The sequence below is a fragment of the Ornithorhynchus anatinus genome, chromosome X3 (assembly GCF_004115215.2).
Source record: "Ornithorhynchus anatinus isolate Pmale09 chromosome X3, mOrnAna1.pri.v4, whole genome shotgun sequence".
Classification (NCBI taxonomy): Eukaryota; Metazoa; Chordata; class Mammalia; order Monotremata; family Ornithorhynchidae; genus Ornithorhynchus; species Ornithorhynchus anatinus.
The window spans coordinates 128,167-148,768 of record NC_041751.1 but is presented as its reverse complement, the minus strand read 5'-3'; the positions used below and the strand labels follow the sequence as shown (position 1 = coordinate 148,768).

Below are 20,602 nucleotides of genomic sequence, written 5' to 3'. Positions count from 1 at the left end.
CTAGAGCAAAATCGCAGTCTCCGGGGCCTCTGTTGCTCTTCGGCCTCCCCTGCTCTTCCCCATTCCTGGGGACCGTAAGCTCCTTGTGGGCTGGGACTGTGTCTGTTTATCATTATACTGTATTCTCACAAGCACTTTGTACAGTGCTCTGCACATAGTAAGCGCTCAATAATGCTATTGACTGACTGCTTCTGCTGCTCTTCAGCCTGCCCCCTCCTCTTCCCTATTCCCGGGAACTGTCCTGCTCTCTGGCTCTTCTGCTCCTTGCTCTTCCCCCCGCTCCAGGCACTCAGACCTCTTGGCTTCCCTCTGTCCCTTCTGAGGCTCTCGGGGATGGTTGAAGCTGAACTTCAGCTGAAAGGTCTAAGACTGAGAGCCCCATAGGACTATGTCTGATCTGTCTGTCTACCCCAGCACCTAGCCCACTGCTTGGCACCTAATAAGCGTTTAACAAATGCCATAATTATTACTATAATAGCAATAGCATAATATATTGAATACAATATTCAATGATAATATCCACAGTATAATCATTAAAAGCTGTGGCTTGGCCATCCCCACAGCTGTGGAGAAAACTAAAAGGGCAAAGGCCTCCCTCAGAAGGCGAGCACTTTTCACCTTGTGAACAACTATTTGCTATTCACTGGTGGCAGCCACAACAATGGTAATGGTGGTATTCATTCATTCATTCATTCATATTTATTGAGTGCTTACTGTGTGCACAGCACTGTACTAAGCGCTTGGAATGGACAATTCGGCAACAGTTAGAGACAATCCCTGCCCAACAACGGGCTCACAGTCTAAAAGGGAGAGACAGACAACAAAACAAGGTAATTACCTAATGGACACTCATTGTTAACGGTGAAGATGCAAGTAATGATGCTGATTGATTGGGAAGTACACTGGGAGCATTGACCAGTGTTCATTGGTGACATGGCTTTGAGAGTCCCTCGCCCATCCCAAGGCTATTAGTTTTGCTTGGTGGGTCACAGGTCAGGGCCTATCTTTGGAAGAGCAGTGGGATTTAGGGTGGTGCAAGAAGGACCTCTCCGCTCGACCGCCCAGCCCCTCTTGTGCCTTTGGCCGGAAGGAGCCCGGGGAAGAACCAGTCCGGGAATGACCCGATCAAGGGCAGAGGTCTTCCCCCTCTGCTGTTTGCCCTGCTCCTCCCCGATCCAGTGCTTCTCACTGCTCGGGGGGAGGTTCCTCCCTGCCTGCCTCTACCTGGGAACGGGAGACACTTCCCTGCCTGGGGCTGGGGCTGTGGATGCAGTTGGCTGGGTCCAACGGTTCTGACAGTGCAGGGAGAGACCCGGCCAGAGTGTGAACCCCTAGAGGAGCTGCGGGGCTCCAGGGTGCCGAGGCCAGGCGGGGTGACCAGTGGGGACCGGCTCTCCTGGGCCTTGCTGAGATGTAAGTCCGGTAAGTCTCGGGTCGGGGTCTTGGCCCTTCCGCTCCTCAGACCAGCCCGACTTCCTTCCTGCTGTCGCCTGCCCGGTGCCGGAGTCGCCTGCTGCCCAGCGGATTGGCGTGGCTCGGGGCAGAATCCAGACGGCTGGTTCCTGCTGGAACATGTAGCTGGCTTCTGAAAGCCGTGCAGACCACAGCAAGTTCGTCCTGAATCATTTTTAATCATGCCAAGAGGCATGAGTAAGAGGAGAGAGCCGGGGGAGGGCCAGAGAGAGTGCAAATCAGGAGCGGTGAGGTGGGAGTGGTGCTGGAGTTCAGGTGAGCAAACAGGCTCTTTCTGTTCTCCCTGGCGTCGCCATAAACACCGACTTCTCCCTCCTCCACGAGCCTCATCTTTCTCTCCAGTGACTTTCTGGGACTATCATCCAGCAAGGTAAGGGGGAACAAATTTCATCTTTTAAGCAGTCTGGCCAATGGGGAACTTCTTCGGTGAGAAGAGAAATGAAATTCCACAAATAGTTCCAGGGAGTGGCGTGTTGGCTTAGGGACTGCTGCTTCAACTCTGCCCCGACTAGATTGCTCTTTACTCTTCTGCCTTCCTGTCCTCCCACCTTCTTGCTTGCCGTGCTTCCTCTGTTACTTCCACTGCATGGCACCGCCTAGGTCAGAAACCTGGGCAGATAGGTAACTGTATAAGGCATAAACTAATAGTGGCAGTATCCTCGGGCTCTTGGGGCGGGGAGCGAGGATTGCACTGTCATCACGCACTCCCTACTCTTGTCCGCTTTGCTTACGAGGAACTTCTTTTGCAGTTTCTGAGACCGGGACCTTTTCATTGCAAGCAACTCTCTTCGCTTTCTTCTCATTCCCTTTCTGAAGGGGAAATCCTCAAGGCCCTGACTAACCCCACACGGCTGTGCGGCACACCTAGACTTCTCTCTCCTCAGTTCTTTTGACTGTTCGTCAGTCCATCCCTGGGCCACTGCTGGAGAGTGGTTGACTCTGCCCAGCAGGAGTCCCTGGGTAGCGGGGCTCCCCCAGGCCCCTGCCATCTCCAGAGTTAGAGGCCAGGCCTGTGGAGGTTAAGCGGCCAGGAGACTCTGTTGCTTTTTCCTGGAATCTTAAACTTGAGTGGGCACGGTCACTTGTGCCCAAGAATGTGGCCTCTGGTTGTTCCTCCTGCTGCACACGTGGCTTACTGTCCTAGAGGAGGGGGTCCAGTCAGCATGCACAGTCCCCAGGTGTGAGCCGCACCCTTCCGGGGAGGATTTCATTAATAAAGCGGAGGTTTAATGAGTACCAACTGTGACAGAGTGTTTGGGAGAGGAATCGATTTGGTAGCCAACCCTATTGACCTCTGCCTCGCAGAACCGAACAGGGCACAGAGCTTGCCCTCTCTAGACTGTAAGCTCGCTGTGGACAGGGAATGCGTCTACCAACTCTGTTATACTTTACTCTCCCAAGTGCTTAGTACAGTAGTTGCTCAATAAATACCATTTATTGAAAGATGGTGAGGGCTCCATTTCCTGAGCCCCTGGCCCAGAGCTGGTAACACTCTCAGGGATAGGTGAAATGGTAAAGTCATTGCTGGGAGTTTGGGCTCCAGGGGAACTTTCTTCCAGTTCCTGTGAGCCCTCCCCTCCCGCCCATTTTGTGCATATGGTCAGCGGGGCCACTCCTCTGTGGTGGCTTTCCCGGAGCCAAGGCTCCTGGGATTGGCCAACTGGAGGGTGGACAGGTAGCCCCGCTCCCAAAAGCATAGCCTTCCACCCTCCCGTGCCAGCCTAGAAATTCCCAGGAGGCTCCCGACAATGGTGAGCCAGCAGAGGAGACAGAGTCAAAGAAGGAAAAGCGGCTGATTTGACATCCCTAAACTCCCGCGGGTCCCTTCCCAGGAAAACGGTGGCAGCCCATTCCCAGCCCTGCCATGTCCGAGACCAGGCTGCATGGTTCATGGGTGGCACCTGGCATTTCCCACCCAGACTCTCCATATGCACAGGTCCTGGTCTTTTTCACCCAGGAGATCGACCCCCTTCACGCCTTCCTCCTGAGGCTGAGGCTTGGGGTTGGGGGGGTGCGTAGCTCACTGGATTCTTCTCTCTAGAAGGCAGTGTCAGCTCTTTGCTGACTCTGGAAATGGCAACGTGGGTGGAGAGATAGAGGAATTTCTCTCTGCAGCTGCTGCTAGGCTGAACCCAGCTTTCTCAACCTGTTGTTTAAGGATTTCCATAGTAAATGAGTCAGCAGCTTCTGATTGAGCTTTGTCACACAGTGAAATCTGCTACTTCAGTGCTTCTGGGTTCCGGACTGTGGGTGCAGCCCGCTCCCAGCCTCCCCCAGGCCCCAGACCTACACGCAAAGTAGAGAAGCAGCATGACCCAGTGGATAGAGCCCGAGCTGGGGAGTCAGAAAGTCATGGGTTCTAATCCCAGCTCTGCCACTTGTCTTCTGTGTGACCTTGGGCGAGTCATTTCACTTCTCTGGGCCTCAGTTACCTCATCTGAAAAATGGGGATTGAGACTGTGAGCCGCATATGGGACAGGGACTGTGTCCAACTTGATGACCTTGTATCTACCACAGCTCTTAGTGCTTGGCGCATAGAAAGCAGTTAACAAATATCATAATAATAATAAACCTGACTCCTGGAGTCTTGGGAAGTGAGGCTGCCTCGGGTCTAGGAACAGGTTCTAGATGATATGGTTCTGGTCTCATTCTAGAGGTCTGTGTTTGAGAGTCAGAGGCTTTCCTGGACCTCCTCCCTAGCTCTCTGAGCCTCCTCCTCCTTCTCCTCCTCCTCCTTCTCTTCCCTTGGTCTTTCCTGCTCCTTCCCTGAATGGAATCTATTGGCAGCACATTTCTCCTCAACGAAGGATGTGGGCTTTATGGGGCAGCGGCAGGAATAGAGAGGTGCCACTTGCCAGGATGGAAAGAAAGAACTGAGAGAAATGAGCCCATGTCCTCAAGTAGGAGCCAGGAGGGTAGAAATGAGCTGCAAATGCCTGCCAACATTTCCATCTCGCTAGGTATTCATTTCCTTTGTCCTTGGGCTCTTCCCTCCTGTTCTCTGAAGAAAGATGGGGGGACAAAGGACCAAAGAATTTACCACCCTCAAGGTGGATTTCCTCTCTGGAGAAGAACAGATTCTCACATGATGGTGATTGCAGCTTTCCTGTTCTAGGCCGGACTTATGTGTGAATGTGTACCGTGGTTGTGTAGTGTGTGTTGTGAGTAGTTTTGGCTGACATTTGTTTTTCTCATTTTTGTGGTATTGCATCACCGTGTTCCCACGTCTGTGTCCCAGAACTGGCGCCCATCCCCTGTCTGCCTTCCCTCAGCCCCTCCCTTCTGCCAGGCGATGGACTGTCGCTTCTGCTCTGCACGGTGGCTGGGGTAGTGAGAATCTGGGGTGCTCACTGTCCCCAGGTCAGACATTGAGGCTTCAGGAGGTTCGTAGAGCCAGAAGAGATTTTGCCCTAACTTTGCATTTGAGCCCACGGCCAGCAGAGCAGCCTGCTCAGCGGCCCCATTCCTTTGGGCTTTACATTCAGAAAGGGAAGCAAATGACTTCTCCGGTCCTGCAAAAGCCCTCTGGGAACTGCTCTTGAGTCAGATGGGGGCTGGCTGGCATTGTCTAACTGGGAGCTGGGTGTGCCTCATAGCTGTAGCACCTGGGTGGACGGGTGGGCGGGTGGGTGGAGGAGCAGAGACCCATGGACGCTCTGGTGAGCTTAGTCCCACGGTCGAATCAGGGACGGTGTTCACGTCTCTGTCCGGTTTTCTGCAAGTCAACACTGTCAAAGGTGCTCTTTTGGTTATTCGGAGTCACAGAGCGAGTCTCCTCTTCATTTTTCTTGGGAAAAGGGAATCACTGAAAATCAAATCTTAAGGCAGATGAGACCTGCTGACTTTTCTTTACCTGCTCAGGGGACAAAACAGTAAATGCGTGCTCAGAATATTTGGAGCACAAAGCTTATTCCTGTGTTCTGCATGACTGGGTGTCAGTGACACTGGAAACACTGTACCGGTTGGGTTCTCATCTAGGTCTGGGTGTTAGTTAAGAAAGGTCGTGTCAGATTAAAACAAGAGTGGCTTTAGCAGCAATGTATACATAATCATGCTTTACATTCTACGGGTTTCTCAGTGCCCCAGACGCTTGACGTAGCCTCTCTCCACGGGCAAGGATTCTCATTCCAGCGTCTCACAGTTATGCACCTTTTTCCACTCTTTTCTGGTTGATTTCACTCAGACGAGGGGAGTCTACATAACAAAATACAGTGTCCCAATAGCTTTTCAGCTTCCCTATCGATCACTGGTGTTTGCCAGGTCAAACTGCATTTGGAATGCTGTACTAGGAACTGGGGAAGAGTACAGTAGTGGTGGAAGAAAATACAATCCCTGCCCTTGAGTTACTTACCTCCTAAATGGGGAGATGGACACAAAATCATTTCCAGACTAGAGGAAGAAAAGTCTGGAAAGAAGGATAATAATAATAATGTTGGTATTTGTAAAGCGCTTACTATGTGCCGAGCACTGTTCTAAGCACTGGGGTAGATACAGGGTAAGCAGGTTGTCCCACGTGAGGCTCACAGTGAATCCCCATTTGATAGATAAGGTAACCGAGGCACAGAGAAGTTAAGTGACTTGCCCACAGTCACACAGCTGACAAGTGGCAGAGCCAGGATTCGAACTGTTAGAAAACCAAGGTGGAAGGGAAGTCTGCTACCTTTCAGTCAGGCTTTAGCTGCTCTATTTTAGTTCTGGAAGAAAGATTCAAGGCCCTGTCCAGCCACAGCCTTCCAAAGCCTCCCTCTGCCCATGAAGAAAGTTGTCGGCTGATGATGATCCGGGACACAGTCGGGGGTCGTGCTCGGCTGAGTCCAGCAGGCTGTGGTTCTTGAGCAGGTTCATTTCTGTCGCAGCCCTCCTGCCTTGGGTTGGGGCCATCAAGGTGCCCTGTCCAATAAATCCACAGCCTGGTACTTGACCCAAAGCAGTCTGTGGGCCTCTGATGCACAGTTTGGTTCTACTTCTCCTTGCAAATCCTCTTGTAGAGACACCGCCCCCCCTCCCCCTGCCACCGGTTTGAGAAGACGCTCTGACCACATCTGACTTCGTGTGGCACCCATAGGAGAAGACAAGCAAGGGATTATGGATTGCCTTGCAATTCAGATCGGTGCTGCGTCCTGACAATAAATCTGAAGAATTCCAAATTAGATACCAGTTCACATCTGGAAAAGCCTATATGTAACCAGGGGTTTTCATCAGCAACTTAGAACTTGGATTCTGCTACCCAGCCCACTATGTACTACCATACCTAGCCCGTCACCTCCAGTCCAGATTTCACTGAGTCCCCACAACAGATATGTCATGACCAATCTTAGTAGCTAGGGTTTAAAGAACCTTACTATCAAAATAGAAAAATTAGCAACAGTTGTGTTTGCTAGGTGATCAGCGCTTTGCCAAGCACTGAACTAGAGAGGACACGGTGTTTGATCCTTGGGGAAGAGAAAGCAGGAATCTCATCTCACTTTTACAGATAAGGAAACTGGGGCCCAAAGAGGTTAAGTGACTTGTCCAGGGTCACACAGCAGAACAGTGGCAGAGCTGGGACGGGAAGCCAGATCTCCTGATTCTCAGTCCTGTGGTTTTTCCATCAGGTCATGCTGCCTTCTTTTATTTTGATTCTGCAAGAAAGATTCACTGATCTGCCTTCTCAAGGTTTATCATGCCTCAACCTTGCCGGAACTGAAGGTGTTTCCTTTTGTTCCATTTAAAGCTGGCAGCCAACACTGGAACGCAGAGCACAGAATAATCTTGGTTTGGTTGTGAGGGACAAGATGGTTGCAAGGATAATTTCTGTATCTAATCTTTAAGATCAGCCAAGAGAAGAGTGAGCAACTTTAGGTCAAGGTGTCTCCAAAGGGAGTTTTATGTCATTTGCCAAATGCTCCTTTCATCTTTAACGAGCACTTTGACTTGTTGGTATTTTGTGACACTGGACCCGGTAGGGACTGAAGGGTGATAGCCCTAGGCTACTCTGGTGACACTGTGGGTGGCTCCTGTGGGTGGCACTGCCCCTTTGGAGACCGGCAATGGAGCCACTGAGGTTTTATCCCTGCGGGTGATGGTGGCTAAGAGAGCGTGGTGTGAACCGTCATCCCTCATCGACCTCGTGCAGGCAGCGGAGGGGTCGTCCTTCGCTCTTTTTTGTTGGCTCTCTGCCGTGTCTGGAGTAGCCTCTTTATACTGAGAGCTTCTTGGGCCGGTCAATCCACAGTATTCACTGACTGCCTACTCTGTGCAACGTAAGCAGATTTCAGTGATGCTATTTGCTTGATCTTCTTCGAGCTAACTGGGCTTCCCTGATTCCAAAAAGAAGCTCACTGTCATCAATTGGCCTATCTTCGGGCATGGGGACTTCAGGGCAGAGTCGGCAGTTAAACCCTGACTCTAGACTGAAAGCTTATTGTGGGCAGGGAATGTGTCTGTTTATTGTTATATTGTACCCTCCCAAGCACTTAGTACTGTGCTCTGCACACAGTAAGAGCTCCATGAATATGATTAAATAAATCAATCAATCGACATGGGTCCCAGGCACTCAGTACAGCATCCTGCAAGCAGTAGCGCTCAGTAAATATTACTGATCGATTGACTGATTGACCAGCCAACAACTCATTCAGGAGTTGAGTCCGGAGGTACTGATGCAGCTAAATGCTTTGGTCTACGCAACCAGGCACGGTCGGTTCTGTCAGAGTGTGAGTGCGTGTTATGCATTTGGTTAGAAGGCTATGGAGACATTAGGAAACGTTTTTCTGACAACATGTGTCTGCCTGGGTCCAGCGGTGGAACTGGAAGAAATGATTGTGTGCAAGGAGGAGCTCAAGGGCAGGGCGAGTTCTCTTTAACGCGGTTTCTCTAAGAATGCAAGCCCCAATTTTAGGAGAACTTACTGTCCTGGTCTTGGTTTAGTCCCCGCACGCCTTCAGGGTCTGATATGAAACAAAAGCATTGTTTTTGTCCTTTGTTGGAGCCACAGAGCCACTCGGAGCCAGCCGGGCAGGCGATGGGCCAGAAGTAAAGGAACTTTGTCTCTTTCAGCCTTTCTTGTCTTTCGCCTCCCTTCCCTGCTTGTCTCTCTCCTTCCCTCCCTCCCTCAGGCCCTTCTCTGAGTCCTCCCGGAGTGCCCCCCACACCCATAATTCAGTCCTGTCTATCCACCAGCTCACGTGGGGCTGACTTTGGATCCCATTGATCAACTCACCTATTGAATCGAAGGAGAATCCAGAGGCCCGGCATTGTATTCTAATACTAGATTTCAGATTCTTTGTTCTGTCCTCAAGCATGGCTGAATGGAATAGACTGAACAAGACTAGACCAGTGGCCTAGTCCTACTTAATTTTGGCAGTGATGGAGAAAGAGTCAGATGTAGTCCCTGATCATTTCCCAGGGCAGCAGACTTTCCCTGTAGCTGGCGGTGTCCAGGTCAGCTGATGGTGATGATGAATTGGTTAATTGTGTGGTCTGAAGCACCCTGCCCACCCCCCGTGTCCCCCCCCCCCCCCCGTAGGTAGGAATGCCCTTTTTTATGGTATTAAGTGCTTACTATGTGCCAAGCACTCTACTAAGCCCTTGGGTAGATACAGGCTAATCAGCTTGGACACAGTCCTTGTCCCCCATGGGACTTACAGTCTTAATCCCCATTTTACAGATGAGGGAACTAAGGCCCAGAGAAGTGAAATTACTTGCTCAAGGTCACACAGCAGACAAGTGGCGGAGCCTGGGTTAGAACCCAGATCCTTCTGATGCCCGGGTTCTATCCACTAGGCCATGTGGCTTCTTCAGTAGCCAGTCCAGGAGGACTTCCTGTGACATCTTCCTTAGGCTCCAGGGGGTGACTTGTATGGAGTTCCACTCCTCTGCCGCCCACCTCCTCACCGACCCTCGGTCTCGCCTATCCCGCCGTCGACCCCCGGACCACGTCCTCCCGCGGTCCCGGAACGCCCTCCCTCCTCACTTCCGCCAAACTGATTCTCTTCCCCTCTTCAAAACCCTACTTAAAACTCACCTCCTCCAAGAGGCCTTCCCAGACTGAGCTCCTCTTCTCCCTCTACTCCCTCTACCACCCCCCCTTCACCTCTCCGCAGCTTAACCCTCTTTTCCCCCCATCTCCCTCTGCTCCTCCCCCTCTCCCTTCCCATCCCCTCAGCACTGTACTCGTCCGCTCAACTGTATATATTTCCATTACCCTATTTATTTTGTTAATGAAATGTACATCGCCTCGATTCTATTTAGTTGCCATTGTTTTTACGAGATGTTCTTCCCCTCGACTCTATTTATTGCCATCGTTCTCATCTGTCCGTCTCCCCCGATTAGACCGTAAGCCCGTCAAACGGCAGGGACTGTCTCTATCTGTTGCCGACTTGTTCATTCCAAGTGCTTAGTACAGTGCTCTGCACATAGTAAGCGCTCAATAAATACTATTGAATGGATGAATGAATGGTACACCTCAGATGGGGCCACATTCCTTCCTTCTTTCCCACACCCCCTCCCCCCAAGACTGCCTTCCCCCGTGACCCCACCTCTGAATATGGGCTGGAATGCTGACAGACCCCAAGTTTCCCTTTTCTTAGGGCTCTAACTATGATAGGGGAGAACTTCACCCTCGGGCAAGTTGTCAGCACTTGGTCAGTTCTTGTCCAGGGCAATAATCACCACTGCAGGTCCACTAAGGATTGATTTATGGCAAAAATAAAAAAAAAAAGAATTGCCCAAAATTTGAAAGGCTTTCAGGTTACAGTGCCCAGAACTCCAGACTCATGGCCAGGGTAGACTCCTCTGGTCATCCGAGGACACGCCGATGCTCTGACTAGCTTTTCTCCAAGGGGCTGCACCCCGTAGGGGGAAAGGGAGTTGAGGTTGTGGTGGAAGCGTAGAGCACAGTGCTTGGCCCATAGTTAAGTGCTTTCAGTGTCCCCATCTGGGATGGGATTCTGGTGGTGGCATCTCTGCCCACCCCCAGAGGGACAGTAAGCTCGTTGTGGGCAGATGTCTGTTAAATTGTTATATCGTACTCTCCCAAGCATTTAGTACAGTGCTGTGCACAGTAAGCATTTATTAAATATGATTGACTGACTGACTGCTGGATGGAAGTGAGCCAGGTAAACTCCTCTGGGACACTCACAGTGTTGGGTTTCAGTCTATGTAGCCCGACCTTGCTATCTCCCCAACTCTCCCAGCCTTGGTATTCCCCTCTCTCCTCCAGCCTCGGTATTCCTCTCCGCCCCCTTGGATCTCCAGGCCTGGTCCTGGACTGGTGTGAGGACCTTTCTCTGCTGCAAAGAGCTCTTTCTTTGATCTTGGAGTTCTTCTTGCCAAACGAGTCGTGGCATTGTCTACTCCAGAGCCTGGGCCCTAATGACTGCCTGGGAGCCGTATCTCCGGACACACCCGTTTGGCAGCCGCGTAGGGAAAGCCGGTGGAGTTTCTGATCCTGATAGGGCTGCTTTGATGTTATCGCACGGGAACTTCATCCTACCAGTTTAGCGTCCAGCTGGCTGCGTGATTTGGGTGACGGAGGGCTGGCTTCACGCCTACTGAGATTCTGGAGCAGATCGAGTGCCGACGGTCTCGCTCTCGGAGCCGGGCAGAGGTGTAGCAATGCGAGGGTTTTTTGCTTCTCCCCGATGGATGGCCTGGGAGGATCTGGAGGATCTGGGCTGGAGCCATGATGGTTTTTGCCTACAGAACTGGAGGGGCTTCACGTGGGTGATGGCCTGCTAGGTAGGGTGAGGACCGTTGTTGTGTTCAAGCCTCTAATCCCATGTGGTCGGTCAATCAATCAGTCAATCAACTGTATTTTTTGAGCGCTTATTGAAACTTAGGTCCAGTGGTTTTTTCCACTGCAGGTTCCATGTTAGGTTTCACGTCTCCCCTTATGAGGAACTCTCCCGCGATGATGGATATTGCCGCTGCTGGGATCAGCCTCCCTGGGCCCTCCTTTCTACTCGTCTGAGTTCTCCCCGCAGGGTCGTCGACCTGGACCATCCAGGTGGACCGCATCTAGAGTGGAAATGTTCCCGACGTTTCCACCATTCCCGTGCTCATCGGATGTTCACTGAGGGCTCCAGGCAAACTGGGCAGCTTGTTCCAGGGGTGGCTCGTTTGCAATAGTCTCTGGGGGCAGGGCCCCCTCCAGGAGGTGATGACCGCTGACTTCCTGGTCTGGGAGCAACTTTTTGTTCTGAGAAACACGGCCTCAGCTCCTCATTGTCCAGCTCTTGGCCGCAGGTGCTCTTCTCTTTCTGTGGTGTTTGGGTCCCCCATGGCTGTGAAGCTGATGATTTCTCACCAGAACCCTAGTCACAAGGAAGCCTGTGACTACGACCAGCTCAGATTGCCAGACTCCGAGAGGGGAGAGGCCTGAAGTCCTCAGAAATAGTCACTGAGCATCTACCCGGGTTTGGGCTGGGGGGAATCCCCGTGGACTAAACGCTAAGGGGAAGACGAGAGAAGCGCAGGACTTGGCTTCACGCCTCGAAGAACTAGTGGCCGGGCGGCTCCTTGGCGGTACAAAGGGAGTGGGGCTGGGAAGCCCTGGTTTGGATATGTTGAGCAGGGGCTGAGATTCCCACTCTGAAACAATTCAGGCCCCTATATTTCCCAGCTCCTAGAGTCTCAACCCCATGGAATCAATCCCAAAATCTAGTTTGGTAATAGCAATGGCAGTCTGTGGTTCAGAAATATTTCCTTAACGGAATCCACGGGAGAATACCTTTGTGTACTGATCTTCACTACCCTGGTCTGTGCCCAGGTGAACCATGGATGCTCTGCGAGTGGCCAACACAGCCTTTGCGGTCGACATGTTCAAGGAGATGTGTACCGAAAATAAGACTGGGAATGTGCTGTTCTCCCCACTCTGCCTCTCGACGTCCCTGTCTCTGGCTCAAGTGGGCACCAAAGGAGACACGGCGGATGAGATGGGAAAGGTAAGCGCTTCTTCTGTCTCTCTCTCCCTGGAAGGGGATGTGCTGGATACACAAAGGGCAAATGCAGAAAGCAGTGAGAGGGAGTTGATGGGCGGGCCCACCGGAATAATAATAATGATGATGGTATTTGCTAAGTACTTACTAAGTGCCAAACACTGTTCTAAGCAATGGGGTAGGTATAAGGTAATCAGGTTGCCCCACATGGGGCTCACAGTCTTAATCCCCATTTTACAGATGAGGTAACTGAGACATAAAGAAGCTAAATGGTTTGCCCAAGGTGACCCAGCAGACAAGTGGCAGAGCCGGGATTAGAACCCACATCCTCTGACTCCCAAGCCCGTGCTCTTTCCACTAAGCCATGCTGCTTAGGGAGTCAGGGAAGAGGAAGACCCAACTGGGGACGAGTTTGTCTCCGAGGCATCAACCCAGGGCGCTGCACTCTGAGCACAGAAGCTTGGGCGAGTCACTTCTCTGGGCCTTGGTTTCCTCATCTGTAAAGTGGGGATTAAAATTCTACTCCCTCCTACCTAGATTATAAACCCCATGCGGAACAGGGACTGTGTCCAACCTGATAACCTTATATCTACTCCAGTGTTTAGAACAGAGCTGGGCACATAATAAGTGCTTAACAGACACCATAATAATAATAATTAATAATAATAACTAGTGCCATGATCTCAGCACCTGGAAAACAGCACTCTCAGTAGTAGTTGCTTATGTGTTCTGGTTTATTTAGTGCTCATTAGGAAAAATCCGGCCATACCAGGAGGAAACGTGATCTCTGACAAACAAATTTCTGTCTGTGTTACCAGGTCCTTCATTTTGAAAATGTCAAAGATGTGCCTTTTGGGTTCCAAACGGTAACGTCTGATGTAAACAAACTCAGTTCCTTCTACTCGCTGAAATTAATCAAACGCCTCTACTTGGACAAGTCTCTCAGCCCTTCCACCGTGAGTCGCCTTGTTTTTTCTCTCCCAGTGAATGACTGCCACCTCATATGGTGGTGGGGGGCCTGGGAAGTCTGGTCGGGGAAGTGACTACAAGACTCTCGGGGCCTCAGTTTCTGCTTCCATGAAGTGGGGATAATAGTTCCTGCTTCTCCCTGCCTATAAGGTTGTTTCAGTATAAAATGAGATAACTGATGCAATGGCACTGTGGTAAATGGAAGTGACATATAAGTACAAGGAATGATTTAAATGATTTTTTTCTTACTAGTCTCTCTTCTCCATTCCCCTTGCCCCATGGTTTCCAGTCCACCCACAGGCTCTTGTCTCCTAAAAACAAATCTATACCGCCCTTGCCCTTTCTCTGCTGTGGATCCCACGCTGGCCCGGATGCCCATGATGTCAGCGCTGTCCTCTGCCGGCCCTCCCCTGATCTCCCCAATCCTGCTACCCTGCTCTGTCCCATCCCGTTGTCCTTCGTATCTTGTCCCCCTCCCACCCTACTGTTCTGTCTCTTTTCCATCCTGCTGCCCTGCCTTCCTGGGGGGTCTCAGCTGGGGAGTCGCAAAGGACTGGGTGGGGGCAGCTGTGGTCAACATGTTTTGAAAAAGGAGAAGCAGCATGGCGTCACGGAGAGAGAGCCGACCTGGGAGTCAAAGGGAGCTGGGTTCTAATCCCAGATCGGCCAATACCTGCTGTGTAACCTTAGGCAAGTCATTTAACTTCTCTGTGCCTGAGTTACCTCATCTGTAAAATGGGGAGTAAGGCTGTGAGCCCCGGGTGGGACATGGACTGTGTCCCACCTGATTGGCTTAGATCTACCCCAGCGCTCACTACAGTGCCTGACATATAGTAAGAGCTTGACCAATGCCATTAAATCAAAAAGGGCAGAAGGGCGAGTTCAGAATGGATTAAGGACATATTTGGAATGTGGGACTGGTGCAGCTGGGAAGAGATGGGATGATAAAAGTGAGGGCAATTAGGCTTTCAGGGGCCTGGTGTGTAAGTGGAAGCACAGCAGAGCTGTTGAGGTGGGCAGAGGGGGCTGGGAGGGGACAACAGAATCACGGGGCTTGGTAGGGCGTTGGGCAGAGTTGGGCACACACAATTTTTGCCGGTCATGGACACTTTCGGAGTGTGCAGATGTGAATTCAGCTCTTCAGTTTGTTCTGTTACAGCACTGACACATGGGAGAATGTTCACGTTCATTTGCTTTCAAACACTTAAAAAACCCCTACCATGATTAGAACCTTTACAGGGTTCTCCATGCCTCTCTTAATCTCCCCTTAATCGGGAAATGACAGAGCACGTTGCTAACTGTGACTGTCTTGCAGGAGTTTGTCAGTTCCACAAAGAGGCCCTACGCGAACGAAATGGAAACCGTGGACTTGAAAGAAAAATTGGAAGAAACCAAAGAGCAGATCAATAAATCGATTAAGGACCTCACAGATGGTATGGGTCCTTTATCCCAACAAGTCCTCCCCACCGAGGGCTCTTGAACTCATTGTGATCCTCTCTTTCTTCATTCATAAAATGGATCCCAGAACCACTGGCTTGGAGGAGGGAGCCCCACAAAGTCTTGGAGTCCATCCCCCTGTGTTTAGTCTCCCTTGGGGACTGGATGGGGGCCGGGGGTTAGGAGGGCTCCTTCTAGGAGGCCCGGGACCGAGATGAGGTGGCAAATCTGCGAGATTAATGTTTTTTACATTGCACATTGTCTGCAGGGCACTTTGAGAACATCTTGGCTGAGAGTAATGTGACTGACCAGACAAAGATCCTAGTGGTGAATGCAGCCTACTTCATAGGAAAATGGATGAAGAAATTCCCCGAATCGGAAACCAAAGAGTGCCCTTTCCGAATAAACAAGGTATTGGCTCAGCGTCTGCTCGATGTCCCCGACTCGAACCTGGGTAGAAGAATTCTGGCTAAAAGCATCAGGGGCAGGCTGGTGGCCACGGCATCGTCAGCTCACCGGTACAGCGTCGGCTTTAGGCCGGTACCGTGTCGGTGGCAGATCACCAGCAGTGTGGCAGACCGGTTCTGGGATGGCAACGGACTGGTGCCACGTCAACGTCAGCAGGTATAGCGTGTCAGCATCAGACCACCGGTCCCGTGTCAGTGTCGGACGAGTACCACGCTGGCGTTGGACCCGTGCCACGTTATGGTGGTGGCCGCGGGGGAGGTGGGGGAACAGGGAGAGCAGGGGCCGAGGCTGGGGGTCTTGGTGGAGGTGACTTTTCTACTGAGTGTCCAGCAGGCTCCTGGAGCTGATTCCGCAGATCGCTGATAGGGTGGGGTGGTAGCTTGGGGGGAGGCATCAGGAGGAGCAGGCCGAATCAGAGCTCACAGTGACTCGTCTTAGGCCTGGGCCCGGCTCCGCTGTTTGACCCACCGAGCGCCATACGGGTTCACGCTCGACTCGGACCCAGAATCCTGTGCAGATTCGGATGACTCGGCCGTGGACCTGGGGACAGGACCGGACCCGGACTTGGATAAACCGTTTTCATTGAAATCAGCCCCAGCAAGGGCTGAGGGATGGCAACTAATAATAATTATTATTATTATTATAGCATTTGTTAAATGCTTGTTATATGCCAGTCACTTTACTAAGTGCTGGGGTGAACACGAGCAAATCGGGTTGGACACAGTCCCCGAGCCACGTGGGGCTCACAATCTCAATCCCCGTTGTACAGATGAGGGAACTGAGGCCCAGAGAAGTGAAGTGACTCACCCAAGGTCACACAGCAGACAAGCGGAGCACTGGGATTAGAACTCATGACCTTCTGACTCCCAGGCCCGTGTTTTATCCACTACGCCACGCTGCTTCCCCCATGACTCTCTGATGACTCTGGTTTCATTTTCCTTCTCTGGATGTGGGTGACAGGCATGAAGATAAATTAAACACTCTTTTCCTTTATTTAAGAAAATCTGCTCAGTGGTTGGGCACTCCCCGGAGAGAAGGGTGTGAGAGCTCCTTCCTGGGGAGGATTTATCTCAGATAGTTTAGGTTCAGTTTTATCTGGGCACGGGAAGGTGGGCCAGCTACTTCTGCCCACGCGCAGGCCCCAGAGCGAGAGTTCTTCGGTCTGAAGGCCACGCTGTCGATGGTGTGATTGGGGCTGTGGGCGAGAGGGGCACCTTGAGAATCTCGGGCCCAGTGTTCCTGGGGAAGTGCCACCGACCTTCTCTTGCGACCCTCCCCCTTAACCCTGCTCTCCGGATGAGCACTGCTCAGGCACCAGGGGTGGACAGGGGAAAACTGTGTCCCACCGGTGGTGGGGCTGCACTCTGGTTGTGTTGGCCACAGCGGTGATAGTTTGCCCAGCAGTCCACATTCCCCGGCCCCGGGCCCGTCGGCCCCCGCGGTAGGACAGACAGCTGGCAGGGGCCCGGGTGCCTGACGGGGGATTTCTGAGCGGGTCCTGCACTTTGTTCCCGAGCTGTGCCCAGGTGAAGGCCCGGCTCACAGCCGCCGCCGGCGGCTGCTCTGTTTTGCAGACAGACAGCAAACCGGTGCAGATGATGAATGTGGAAGCGACGTTCTGCATGGGCAACATCAAGGACATAGACTGCAAGATCATAGAAGTCCCCTTCCAAAACAAACACCTGAGCATGCTCATTCTGCTCCCCCAAGATGTGGAGGATGGTGCCACGGGCTTGGAGAAGGTAGGGGCCTGGGCTCTTTCCCCCATCCCCTTGGTCACCGTCTTTGTCCTTTCCCCCGGCGTGACCCTGTCCCCCTACAGCCACTCACCAAGTGCCTCAACCCCACAGGGAGTCTGGAAGCCATTGCCCGGGGCTCAGGTTTATCGATCAAATGGTGGTATTTACCGAATACTTTCTGCAGAGTACTGTACTAAGTGCTTAGAAGAAAATAGAGGTGGTCAACAGGCTCCCTGCCCTCAAGGAGCTGACAGACTAGTTCTAAAGAACTTGATTGTTGGTTCATTCTAGACTGGTAAGTGGGAGATGGAGTCTGCCTCCATCCCGCCTCCATCCGTTCCAGCCGACCGCACCCGCTCCAGGCCCCTCGGTCGTCCCCAACGCGTCAGTGGAAATCACAAAAAGAGAATTCTAGAGCTGCAGAGGATTCTGGGTCTCGCTTCACTAGAAGGAAATTTAGTTGACATCCTCTTTCTCTTTCCCCTCCTCCCTCAAGTTTTCTCTTTCTCATCGAGAGCATCACTGCAGGGTCTTGGGCTGAGTTGGGATCGACGGATTTACGGTTCCGCTGTAAACCAGGCTGCACTAAGGCCCGAGGTCACCGGGCGGGGGCTGGAATGGGTGGGCCAGGCCGAATTTCACCCCTTCCCAGGCACCCAGGACATATCCATGACCCAAATCCCTGCCCTTGTGCTCCCCTCCCTGAGACCCCAGTTAGGTTTTATCCCTGAAACAGTGTCTGTGGGGAACTCTGATCAGGGGAGGGGGGCACTGTCAGGATGGCCACATGCTCCCCCACTGGCCCGGGGCATCCCTGAGGCTGTGACCACATTTTCTCAAAGGTCACGTTGCCTCCCTTCCACCCCCCACCCCACCCCATCCCACCTATCCCCATTCTGTCCATGCCACTCCCTACCTCCTGTCTCTGCCTGTCTCAGTTCCTGCCCCCTGTCCTGCCCTGGCCATGCCCGGCCACGCCCAGCCCTGTCCGACTGCTACCGTTAGTTGTTCCAACTGGACTGTCTTCTTTCTCCCGGATCGGGTGCTGTTCCCAAACTGCAGGATTCTTTAGCTTTAGTGAGTTTCCATAAATCCACCCAACAGACAGTCTTGTTCCTGATAAGGTGAATTTAGGGCAGAAATGGTGAAGGCTGGGAATCCTAGGGATAAAATATGTTTCTGAGAAAACTCAGACATTATGGGGATCGTTGAAGGTGTATGTTTCTGGGTAATGTGGTCCTGGATTCCCTTTGGCCCGAATAGAGTGCACAGCCTACATTGCTAGCGGGCAACGTAAATAGTAATAAATGCTATGATTGCTACTTCTAGTGAAGGCTGAGGCCTGGCGAAGCTTCTCGGTGCCCACGGGCTGCAGCACTCCACCCGGCTGCGGCTCTCCTTGTTGCTGGGTCACGGGGGCGTGGTGGTGGTGGGGGGGGTGGGTGTCAGTGGAGCGGTAGGGCATGTCTGGCACAGAGTGGGGACTGCCAGCCTGAGGTTGAAGGCGACTACCGATATGTGGCGTGTCCAGGCGGGGAGTGAAGAGGCGGGGAAATCCGCAACAATTTGCTTTCTTCTTCCCCTCTTCAGGTTGAAAAGCAGCTCAGCTCGGAGACCCTGCTGGACTGGACCAACCCCAGCACTATGGCCAACGCCAAGGTCAAACTGTCCATCCCCAAGTTTAAGGTGGACACGGTGTTTGGCCCACAGGCAGTCCTGGAGAAGCTGGGGATGACCAAGGCCTTTGACACCTCCACTGCCGATTTCTCAGGGCTGACAGAGGCCAAGGGGGCTGCTCTGTCCTCAGTGGTCCACGGGGCTGCTCTGGAGATCTCTGAGGACGGGGGCGAATCCATCGAAGTCCCCGGCTCCCGGATCCTGCAGCACAAGGATGAGTTCAAGGCTGACCATCCGTTCATCTACATCATCAGGCACAACAAGACGCGCAACATTATCTTCTTCGGGAAGTTGTGCTCTCCCTAAAGCGGCCTGAGCTTAATAAATCCATCCTGCCTCTTCTGGTTCCTGTGGGTGCTCGCATCCCTCCCTCTCCTCCCCTTCCTTCTCCTTCCCTCCCCTTCCTGCTCCCAGAGCCCTTTGCTGCATCGGTGCCTGGTCAGCCCCGTGGGCCAGCGCTGGGCTGGTAGTATTGGTCCCGCTGGCCCCACCCTCCTGGCAGTTCCTCCCCAGCCCCGACTCCTGTCTCAATCTCACCCTCACCCACCTGCACCTCCGGTGCCTCCTGCCAGCTCTCCGGGCTCAAAACTCTGCCCGTCCCCCTCATCCCTTCTCCTCACCTTGCCCCGGGACTCGTTTCTCCTAGGGTGGCAGAAACAAAGGCTTGAGAAAGGTAACGGAGGCCCCAGTCCTGCCTGTGCCCGACTAGGCCTCCGACAGCATCGCTGGGAGTGTTGCTCGGCGTCAAGGACACACCTAAGGGGGACTCTTGGAGGACATTTGTTGGTGGGAAGAAGAAGGCACAAGGGGACGTTCTTCTGTTTCTCCAGCTCCGTTTCCCTTCTCCCCGACGGTGTCCTGCCTTCTCCGTTCCACCGCCTGCATCTTGTGGGCCAGGGCCAGGACGGTGCACTCTACACTGGGCAGCAGTGAGAGATTTCTGGCTCGCCTGGGTTGGAGCATTCTGGCTTCCACCCTCGTGCCTCGCTCACGCTGTAGCCCACGCCTCGCTCAGGCTTTCACCCTCACCTGGCCCCACCTCACTCACACCCAGCCAGACCTCACCACGCCTCATCACGCCCTCACCCACACCTTGCCCAGGTGATCGAATGTAATCCTCGTCTTCCATCCCCCGCCTTCCCGCCCTCTGCCCCAACTCTCCCCGCAGTCATTCCCCTGTCCCTCCCCCTAACCGATTCTCCCCACTCGGACAATCCCTGCCACAGCCAGTCTGCCCCGACTCTCCCTCTCACGGTCCATAGTGCCTTTAGTGCTGCCTCCAGGAAGAGATGTCCACCAGCTGCTGAGGAACTCCCACGGTCCCTCATGGCTGCCTTTTATTAATAATAATAATAATAATAATAATAATTGTGGTATTTAAGTGCTTACTATGTTCCGGGTACTGTATTAAGCTCGGCGGGAGTGGAGAGGATACAAGCAAATTGGGCTGGACACAGTCCCTGTCCCAAATAAAGCTCACAGTCTTTCATCCCCCTTTTTCGGATGAGGGAACTGAGGCCCAGAGAAGTTAAGTGACTTGCCAAAGGTCACACCGCAGACAAGTGGTGGAGCAAGGATTAGAATCCACGACCACCTGACTCCCAGGCCTGTGCTCGATTTACTAGGCCATGCTGCTTTTTCCAAGTCCCAGCTCCGGTACCCGCTCCTCTTCATGGTTGCATCACCCCCTCGCAGCCCAGGCGTGGCAGGATAGGATATGAGCCCGGGCAGATGAGGGTCAGTGGGTGCTACTGACAGGTGGACGGATCCGGGACTTCCCAGTTGGGGCCTGGAGGGGCTCTCAGGGAGGATCTGGTGTAATGGTGTTTTTCCCAAGACTGAGCAGTGTTGGAGGGTCAGAGGTCATGGAATCAATCGGTAAATCCATCAATGGTATTAGTGAATGCTTACTGTGTGCAGAGC

General features: G+C 52.7%; 1 protein-coding gene across 1 annotated transcript; it reads left to right on the top strand.

Moving 5' to 3' along the window:
• The first annotated feature begins 1,742 nt into the window (after positions 1–1,742).
• On the top strand, positions 1,743–19,024 carry SERPINB5 (serpin family B member 5). Its single transcript, XM_029053631.2, has 7 exons — positions 1,743–1,843; positions 12,221–12,395; positions 13,208–13,345; positions 14,674–14,791; positions 15,064–15,206; positions 16,838–17,005; positions 18,593–19,024. The coding sequence occupies exons 2-7, from the start codon at positions 12,228–12,230 to the stop codon at positions 18,983–18,985; spliced, it is 1,128 nt and encodes a 375-aa protein (XP_028909464.1). The 5' UTR covers positions 1,743–1,843; positions 12,221–12,227; the 3' UTR covers positions 18,986–19,024.
• The last annotated feature ends 1,578 nt before the right edge of the window (positions 19,025–20,602 follow it).